The sequence below is a fragment of the Salmo salar genome, chromosome 04, assembly GCF_965601325.2.
Source record: "Salmo salar chromosome 04, fSalSal1, whole genome shotgun sequence".
NCBI lineage: Eukaryota > Metazoa > Chordata > Actinopteri > Salmoniformes > Salmonidae > Salmo > Salmo salar.
In genome coordinates, this window is record NC_138294.1 from 59,436,941 (window position 1) to 59,447,171 (window position 10,231).

General features: G+C 42.9%; 1 protein-coding gene across 2 annotated transcripts in view; it reads left to right on the forward strand.

Annotated features, from left to right (window-relative positions):
- LOC106603555 (glycerophosphodiester phosphodiesterase domain-containing protein 5) overlaps positions 1-10,117 on the forward strand; it is a 41,991-nt gene extending 31,874 nt beyond the window's left edge. For both annotated transcript variants that reach the window (XM_014197402.3, XM_014197401.3), the window contains exons 3-16: positions 2,515-2,618; positions 2,817-2,910; positions 3,018-3,077; positions 3,193-3,291; positions 3,392-3,485; positions 3,670-3,815; positions 4,065-4,147; positions 4,539-4,689; positions 4,881-5,102; positions 5,224-5,369; positions 5,559-5,706; positions 6,113-6,195; positions 6,937-7,049; positions 7,291-10,117. In XM_014197402.3, the coding sequence (XP_014052877.1) occupies positions 2,515-2,618; positions 2,817-2,910; positions 3,018-3,077; positions 3,193-3,291; positions 3,392-3,485; positions 3,670-3,815; positions 4,065-4,147; positions 4,539-4,689; positions 4,881-5,102; positions 5,224-5,369; positions 5,559-5,706; positions 6,113-6,195; positions 6,937-7,049; positions 7,291-7,367 (1,620 nt within the window). In that variant the 3' untranslated portion in view covers positions 7,368-10,117. The remainder of the gene's footprint in view (positions 1-2,514; positions 2,619-2,816; positions 2,911-3,017; positions 3,078-3,192; positions 3,292-3,391; positions 3,486-3,669; positions 3,816-4,064; positions 4,148-4,538; positions 4,690-4,880; positions 5,103-5,223; positions 5,370-5,558; positions 5,707-6,112; positions 6,196-6,936; positions 7,050-7,290) is intronic.
- Positions 10,118-10,231: the final 114 nt, after the last annotated feature.

Consider the following 10,231-nt stretch of genomic DNA (forward strand, 5'->3'; position numbering starts at 1 on the left):
ACTTCATTGTGATTAATCAGTGTTCTTCTCAATAGATGAAACGGTGTGGCAGGGCAGCACTGTCTATCACGGGTTATAATTAGCAGGCTGTGACGATGTTAGAGAGGGAAGGAGAATGAAGCCGAGGCACAGTCTGGAGGAGGAAATGATGGGATTAGAAGGACGTCAGGATTAGACGTCATCAGCTTGGTGACAATGACACCGTGCTAAAGACTGACTTCCTGTATCCTCGATAGTGTGGTTGGTTATGGTTGTGTCTGAAATGGCCCTACTATACTGTAAAATGACTTCCACTGTGACTGGCTGTGCACTGGGCTGGTTGATGTATCTCACATATCGGCAAAAAAAGACTACACCTGGAGAGGTGAAAAGATGCCTGCAAAATGATTCATTTCGACTCGGCATAGGGATACTTCCTGTTTGCCCAATATGACTGGGGGTACCTAAGGACCAGAGTTGAGAAACAGTGAAATGTGCTAATGTGCACTTTGTGTTTGTCCAGTAGGAGAGTGTTTTCAGTGAAACTTAAGAGTTAACTCTGAGCCCCATCACCCCTCTATTGATAAACCAGTAACCACAGATGGTCTATGGAGCTCAGGGAGAAGAACCAGGCTGGGGTCACTGGTTGGACTTCATGGTTTTCAGGAACTACTGTGTGGATATATCTACCCCCTTGGGTTTTAAAGGTGTGTGAGAGGTATGATCACCCACTGTAATGTGTTGTCTGCGAAAGGTGCAGAAAATATTGGATGACATGGGTCCCATAATGCTTGGCGAAAAACCAAACACTTCATTCCACAGTAAGAACCATATACCAACAGTCACCCATTGTGGTGGAAGTGTGATGTTTTGGGGATGCTTTGCTACCTCACGACCTGGACGACTTGCCTTAATAGAAGGAATCATGTATTTTGCTCTGTATCAGAGAATTCTACAGGAGAATGTCAGGCCATCTGTCTGTGAGCTGAAGCTGAAGCGCAGCTGGGTCATGCAGCAAGACAATGATCCAAAACACACAATCAAGTCAACATGAACATGGTTAAAAAGCAATAATGTGAAGTTTTGGAATAGCCTAGTCAAAGTCCAGACCTAATCCCCACTAACGTTGTCAGGACTTGAAACGAGCAGTTCATGCTTGAAAACCCACAAATGTTGCTGAGTTAAAGCAGTTGTGCATGGAAGGGTTGGCCAAAATTCCTCCCCAGCGATGTGAGAGACTGATCAACAACTACAGGAAGTGTTTGGTTGGAGTCATTGCAGGTAAAGGTGGCACAACATCCAGTTGAGTGTCAGGTGGTAATTACTTTTCACACAGGGGTGTTTGGTGTTTCATAACTTTGTTTATGAAATAAGTTTGTAATTGTTATTTGTTCACTCAAGTTTCTTTTTTTAATGTGATATTAAATTTTGGTTGGAGATCTGATTAATGTTCAATATAAAAAATATACCACAGTAGAGAAACTTATGTAGTGGACAAATACTTTTTTCACAGCACTGTACAGACACACACACACACACACACACACACACACACACACACACACACACACACACCACACACACACACACACACACACACACACACACACACACAGAGAGTCTTGTGAAAGCTGTGAAGTATTGTGTGAGACCAGGTAATTGACTGCCTCAACAGAAGTAGTGTGCTGGTTACCTCAGAAACCAGACTTCATTAAAACAGCAGCCCTCTACTCTCCTATTGTCCCCTATGCATTAAGTCTAACCAGCAGAAGGTGAGGCCTCACTGATGAGATTCCTAGCCTTTCCTCTGAGTGCAGTGTAAGTGTTAATGTGGTATTCCCCTCTTAACTACCACGTGTCTACACATTATCGCCAGGCCTCTAATAATAGACTGTAGATGTGGAAGAGATGCAGCACTAGTCTGGCCAGCATGAGATAAAGCTGATCAGTGGTCAACTCCACCTGGCTGTGGTCTGACATGGGCCACATTCAGTACGCAAACGTTGTAAAACGTGGCAGATAGAGATTTCATGAATACAGATAACATTATTCCATATTCTTCATAATTACTTATTTACATTTTAGTAATTTACCAGATGCTTTTATCCAGAGTAACTTACAGTTAGTGCATTCATCTTAAGATAGCTAGGTGAGACAACCACATGTCACAGTAAGTACATTTCCCCTCAATAAAATAATTAGAATTGGGAAATGTGCTATTTCGCAACCTTGTTCCCTTTCTGCATGCGCCCCTGACCTGTTTTACCCCCCTCAATCCAGTCAATTACAATGGGGGAGTGCCTGGTAATCTGACCAAACTTTCAAGCCAGTCATGCCAGAGGACAGATGAAAGGTGGAAGTTATGTTATCAATCAAAGGGGAAATTCATAAAAATGTATTTTTGTTTTGTTTTAAGAGGTAATTTGTTTTAGACTTGTTTTACTCGTTGTGTGATTGTTTAAGCTGAAAGTTGTGGAACGTTATGTTAAGTGTTTATAGAAAGTACATTTCTTCATTCTGTTGTGTGTTCACCAGTGGGAATGTGCATGGTTCATCATCTTGTGCAGCACCTTCTCCCTGCTCCTCTTCTGGGCTTACTTCTGGTTGGAGGCCCACAATGACTACAACCAATTCAACTGGTGAGTGTAAGTTACTCCTTACCAGAGTGGCTGTGAGCTGAGTTTGCACCATTGTTTCTGTCCTCCAGAAGCAGTCTCTCTTTTGAGCAGTTTTCAATCAGTAATTTAATGTGTGCATATTTCACTATCTCCTATCAGGGCTGGTCCTCTTCTTAAGACACTGGCTCACCTTCCCCACCCTCTGTCTCTCTTTCTCAGGTTACTATACAACCGTTCTGGGGAATGGAAGGACGGCACTGTCCCCATTCTCGCAACCACCGCAGTTGGCTTTAGTTACATAACATTTTTAATGGTGAGTAAGTTTCATGTTTGGTTAAATGCCTGTACACACAGTACAACACATGTTGCTGCTGCAGGTTCAGTAAGATCTAACCTGATTGTGGCTCTGTTTCTATCCAGATTTTAGCACTCTGTCATATTTCACTGGGACAGCAACTGAACCTCTACTGGATCCACAAGGTAGGCCTTCAAATGAACTCTGACCTACTGATGAGGAAATGAATACCATGTTACTGTTAGCCCTGCATAGGAATGTGTAGAACAAATCAAACTGTTGATGTGTTGGTCCCCACAGATTGGTGTGTTGGCTGCCTTGATCACCACTGTCAGTGGTGTGGTCTCCATCAGTGATGTGTGGGGGGACGAATGGGACATCATTCTTATATCGCTACAGGTCTACATCTCTATTTGTTGGTTTCTCTCTCTCTCTCTGTGTGGTGTGTGTGTGTGAGAACAAGGTTATAAAACTCCTGTCTTCCTGTGTTGTAATTCAGTCCACAGGTCCTTTCCTGCACATAGGAGCTCTGGCTGCTGTCACAGCGCTGGGTTGGCTGGTTGCTGGACATGTGATCCGTGCAGGGAGAACCAGTAAGTGTTGGATTTTGATTGGTTTTCACTGTAACTCAGGATACCAATAATACCAATATTATTACATTACTTCATGATTTTTATCATTATAACCATAAAGATGTTTGATAATGAACAATGATTGCAGCAGCAGTCAGAAATCTGGGACCTAATGTCCTCACTCTATGGTCTTCCTCCTTCCCAGAGTTCCACATGATTGTGCTGCTTGTCTACCTAAGTGTCCTGCTGGTCCTCTACATGGCTCCCCTTGCCATCACCTCACCCTGCATCATGGACAGGAACAGCCTCAAACCTCGACCTGATGTCATTGGAAGACGGGGGGCTCCAATGGTGAGTCCGTGTCCCCCTACAGAAACATCTTCTTGTCCCCTACTCTCTAGCCGCTTCATGTAGATCCTAAGGAATCTCCACATGTAGTCGGCTGCTAACCTATTTCCTATTTCTTTAAAGCTGAAATAATTTGCCTTTCCAACACTAGCTCAAATGACTGCCATCAAATTCTAACAACCCATGATAACCCATTGTACCTCCTGTCTCTCTCTGTCCCCGTCTGTGTGTGTGTCCTGTGCTGTGCTGTAGCTAGCTCCAGAGAACACCCTGATGTCCTTCAACAAGGCCCTGCAACAGGGGGTCAGCTCCCTGGAGGCCGACGTCTCCATCAGGTACCCAACCATACTCTACCAGCCAATAACCTAACCCCACCCTACCACCTTAATGTTAGGAGTAATGAGTTCTCTACAGTAGACCGGTAACGACGGGTGGGCCTTTCTGTAGTGAAGCCATAGCAACATTCACAGCGTGTAAAAGGTTATGGAGAAAATCTAAACACCCCCATTCTGACCCTGCCTTTGACGTAGTCAACTTGTTTTAAGACCATTTTAATCTCACATCCATTTCTTTTCACTAGTGCATTATAGCCTGTTATTACAGGCCCATTTTAATACTCCAATTGCCACAGAACCTCTTTATTTTATTTATAAAAGCAGTGACATAAATGACATAAGTGTTACTGGTTCAGTGATGTCAGTCTGTGGTCCCAACTCTCCTCTACAGTCTGGACGGGGTGCCCTTCCTGATGCGAGACCGCACTCTGAGAAGGACCACTAACATCGCCAAGGTCTTTCCAGACAAACAGCACGAGGACGCCTCTCTCTTCAATTGGACAGAGATTCGCTCTCTAAATGCGGGGCAGTGGTTTTTGGAGGTACCTCTCTCCCCCCTCTGTCTCTCTCTCCCTCTCACTGGGTATATGTCTCTCTCCCTCCTTGTATTGCTCTTTCTCTTAGTCTCTCCCCTTCTCTAGTCTACCCTTCCCTCTCCCACACCAAGTATATTTTTTCACTCCACTTTGCATCACTTCATCAAATAAAACACCTCTCTTCCCTCTCTCTCCAGAGCGACCCCTACTGGACGGTTGGGTCTCTGACAGGGAGGGACCGGAACCGAATGGGGAACCTAACAGTGTGTAGCCTGGTAGAGATGCTCCGCCTGACAGCCAGGGCCAACCGCTCAGCCCTGTTAAACCTCCATAGACCTCCCCCAGAACACCCACACTACAAGACCTGGATCATGGACACCCTGTGGGCCGTCCAGAGGTCTGGGATATCACAGAAGAGGGTGAGGAGGACTTTCTGTGTATCTATCTGTCACTGAGTCCTTAGCAACATTGGTAGAGATGTGTAAATCAAAAAGCAGGTCCAGACTCTTACCCTGTGTCTTGTGCCCTGTGTTCTTTTAGGTGACGTGGACCCCGGACACAGACAGGGGCCGTGTCAGGGGGTTACAGCAGACCTCCTTAGAGAAACTGTCAGTGGAGGAGCTCAGACACAGGGGCATCAGCAGCCTCACCTTGCGCTACTCACAGGCCAGTAACAAGGACATTCAGTAAGACATACTACTGTTACACTCAAACTCTAACCCTAACCATTCACCTGCTGGGATTGTCCAAAATGTTATCTGGGAGGTCCAATCATGTAATCTAAAAAGTCCTAGAATCTCATCTTAATCCCTAACCTCACCCTGCGTTTTGGTTACTCACAGGCCAGCATGTCCAATAACTATTTATCTTTGTAGGGACTTCCTGGTGAACAACATGAGTGTGATGGTGTACCCGGTGAATGAGCCGTGGCTCTACTCAGTGCTGTGGTGCAGCGGAGTGCCTTCTGTCTCCTCCGACGCCCCCCAGGTCCTCCGCAAGGTGCCCTACCCCATCTGGCTCATGGTAAGAATCTCCTTCTACACCTCTTCATTGCAATAACTACACTTTTAGTACAGTATAGACGTATGGAAGATACCCATGAGTGTAACAGTCAATTTTCTATGACTGGGTACCCCTTTTAACTGCTACAGTACAGAGGCAAGGCAACACAGAGAGGCTGGGGACCGCAGGGGAGAGTACAGATAGTGACTAGGGAACAGCAGAATAGCTGGGTAAGAGTGAAGTGAGGCATGGGGACACAGCAGCAGACCCAAGGACACAGCTCGAGACTAGGACTTAAAACTCAAGTAGTTTCATTCATGTTCTGATCGTCATCGCATGTTCATCATGATGAGAGGTACAGTATATTTGTGGTGATGCTGCGATCTAGTGGTGGATGTTGGTTCTGAACAGCTGTTCTTGTTTACAGAGCCCATATGAATACTGCTTAGTCTGGATCACCTCAGATCTTGTCTCCATCGCCATAGTTACAGGAATATTCATCTTTCAAAAGTAAGTACCCATTTTCCATTACGATCAAACTGAATCTCCTTTCATTTAGCTGTGAATGGTTGTGTATTTGCAGCATACCCCTCACCCTCACACTTTTGAGTATTTCCAGAGTATTGCAATAACAATGCAAAGTTCTCTACTACACTGATCCCCGATGAAAGCTGGGTGCACACACTTCAGTGATATGTCTGCTCTGCTCCATTGTCTAGTCTGATGTACTAAGTGTTTCTCAGGACTGTTGTGTAAAATGTAAAGGTCTGTGTGTTCTGAACTTTGTGTTGCGTAGCCTTCTGCTTCTAAACTGACGCTTCTGCTCTTTCCCTTTCACTGCCCTGTCTCTCTTCTCCTCATCTGGCAATTTCTCTCCTTCTGTTTGTCCATATCATATTTATTTCTTATGTCCTCTTTCATTCCCTCCTCTCTCTCGTTCTTCCCTATTTGTCCTCTGTTCTGACTGATTTTGTTCTGCCTGATCTGCATGCTCCGTTTCTCTGCTGCACTCTGGCGTCTGTCAGCTATCACTTGATCAGGTAACTGGGGTGACTCCCATGGCCCATGTTGCTTTGTTGTTTTCTGTCCTTGTGCTTTACTTGTGTCTGAAGCTCTAACGCTTGTACTCAGTTACACTGTTTCATTTAGATATGTATTCATCGATATGTATTTATCAATATGTATTCATCATTTGACTATGTTTATATTGACTCTAAATGTGTCTCTGACGGTGTGCTGTCGCCCTGTCAGATGGAGGATGAGTGGCATGCAGAACTACAACCCAGAGCAGATCATGCTGAGTGCTGTGACTCGCCGGCCCAGCCGAGACGTCAACATCATGAAAGAGAAACTCATATTCTCCGGTACGTAATAAATCAAATATAATATAGGCATTTAGCAGACACTTTTATCCAAAGCAACTGACAGAACTGTTGGAAGTTGACACGGAAACATACAGTATAATCAGTATGTAGCCCATGCATGTATCAAACCCACAACCCTGATGTTGCCAGCACTATTCTCCAACCAACCCACTGAACCAAATAAAGAATGGAAAAGAGTTAGGGTCAAAGTTGAACTCTTCTTTTTTTTCTCCTTTTTTAGAGGTAAGCAATGGAGTAACCAATACAGATGAACATTTATATCCAGAGAATGGCTATGACATTGGGCAGTACAAGTGAGCTGTGTCTGTATACCTGGAGAATGGCCAGGACAATGGGCAGTTCAGATGAATTGTCTCTATATCCTGAGAATTGCCATGCAATGCGCAGTACAGATGAGTTGTCTCTGTACCTGTTTGAGCTGGTTGTGCCAACTACACTTATGACGGCATCACACGGAGACTGCAACAGACAGAATCACAATGGCTGCTACTTTAAACTTAGATGTTTCCGCCAACATGTTAGAACTTTGAACTTCTAAAAGTTCTGAATATTCAATGTTTTGAAGACTGTTGATCTACTTACTGGAGTGACCTTTTTAAAAGTTGTATTTCAAGCTCTGAAGGATCATGGGATGTTTTTTCTTCTCAACTGTACATTTTTGTAAATCTGACTTTTTGTTTTTCAGTTATTTTCTTTTCCCTCTGAGAGGATTGTCATGGTTTGGTGTTCTACATAGTATGTTATTATAAGACTGAATTCACTCTCATGATGAGTAGTGTGTGTCCTTCACACATCGATAGGAGGACACATTTTGCATCACTGGGAATGTACACTGTTCTTGCATTGTGGTTATACAGGTATGCACATGAAGGGCATTCAATAGTCAACATAGTCCATGCTGCAATCATATTTTCTCTGCCTATTCTTTCTGCCATGATTGGTTTGCTTTAGGTTGAAGTTATTATATCCTTATCTCTTCACGTGGCTGCCTTTTTGTAAAGTAGTTTCTGGTATGTTACAAAAAGAGTCTGTTGCGGGGGCAGTGTGTTTCAGTACTTATATTGTTATATGACACAACTCCTATAAATAGTATTTCAGGAACAGTACCAGTCAAAAGTTTGGACACACCTACAGTACTCATTTCAGGGTTAGTCTTTATTCTACAATGTAGAAAATAGTAAAAAATAATCAAAACTATTAAATAACACATATGGAATCATGTAGTAACCAAAAAAGTGTTAAACAGATCAAATATATTTTACATTTGAGATTCTTCAAAGTAGCCACCCTTTTCCTTGACAGCTTTTTGCATCTCTTGGGATTCTCTCAACCAGCTTCATGAGGTAGTCACTTGGAATGCATTTCAATTAATAGGTGTGCCTGGTTAAAAGTTAATTTGTGGAATTTCTTTCCTTAATGCATTTTAGCCAATCAGTTGTGTTGTGACAAGGTAGGGGTGGTATACGGAAGATAGCCCTATTTGGTAAAAGACCAAGTCCATATTATGCCATGAACAGCTCAAATAAGCAAAGGGAAATGACCATCCATTATTACTTTAAGACATGAAAGTCAGTCAATCCGGAAAATTTCAAGAACTTTGAAAATTTCTTCAAGTGCAGTCTCAAAAACCATCAAGTGCTATGATGACTGGCTTTCATGAGGACCTCTGCTGCAGAGGATAAGTTCATTAGAGTTACCAGCCTCAGAAATTGCAGACCAAGTAAGTGCTTCACAGATTTAAAGTAACAGACACATCTCAACATCAACTGTTCAGAGGAGACTGCATGAAATAGGCCTTCATGGTCGAATTGCTGCAAAGAAACCACTACTAAAGGACACCAATAAGAAGAGACTTGCGCTGTCTTTGTGAGACGCGAAGTAGGTGAACGGATAATCTCTCCATGTGTGGTTCCCACTGTAAAGCATGGAGGAGGAGGTGTGATGGTGCTTTGCTGGTGACACTGTCAATGATTTATTTAGAATTCAAGGCACACTTAACCAGCATAGCTACCACAGCATTCTGCAGCGATACGCCATCCCATCTGATCTGCACTTAGTCCCACTATCATTTGTTTTTCATCTGGACAATGACCCAACACACCTCCAGGCTGTGTAAGGGATATTTGACCAAGAAGGAGAGTGATGGAGTGCTGCATCAGATGATCAGGCCTCCACAATCCCCCGACCTCAACCCAATTGAGATGGTTTGGGAAGAGTTGGACTGCAGAGTGAAGGAAAAGTGCTCAGCATATGTGGGAACTCCTTCAAGACTTGGAAAAGCATTCCAGGTGAAGCAGGTTTGAGAGAATGCCAAGCGTGTGCAAAGCTGTCATCAAGGCAAAGGGTGGCTACTTTGAAGAATCTATAATATAAAATATGTTTATTTGTTTAACACTTTTTTTGGTTAGTACATGTTTCCATATGTGTTATTTAATAGTTTTGATGTCTTCACTATCATTCTACAATGTAGAAAATAGTCCAAATAAAGAAAACCCCTTGAATGAGTACGTGTGTCAGAACTTTTGACTTGAACTATATGTGGATCATATGTGGAAATAAAGCAATAGGTGTCCCTTTATCTTGGGAAAACATGACCGTGTAGTTGTACATCATATACTATGGATATTTTTGTATGTAATTTTACCTCTGTGCAAATGTACTTACTGTCATTTTTAAAGTGTTTTCTAGTCAATATTAAACCCCATAATTGTGTGAGTTGGCAAAACCAGTATATTTTTAAATTGCAGTGTTTCACAGATCTGTTCCTTAAGAGTCCTGATTGTGCTATTAAAAACATTTCTCCATTCATTATAAATGGCGTACTGCTAATAACAGAATGATCAAATCTGTTCAGTTTAGGATTATACATTTAGGAATAAATAGGCCTGTGTTGGATTAGGCCCAATCCAGGATATATGGTGTTCACTGAGGGATTTGGACAACACTTCCACCATGTGGACTCCTGCTCTGAAGTAAGGGTGGAGTGATGTACCTCTTAGATTTCCATCTGAAATCAGTGACTTGCTTAAATAAAGAATGTAAATGTATCCAGTGTGCTTATTTCATGCCTATGCAAATGTTAATAAATGACTGTATTATGAAGAATTTTTACCAACCAATTGTAGGCCTATATTGGTACATCTGCTGGTTGTTCTTCCTGA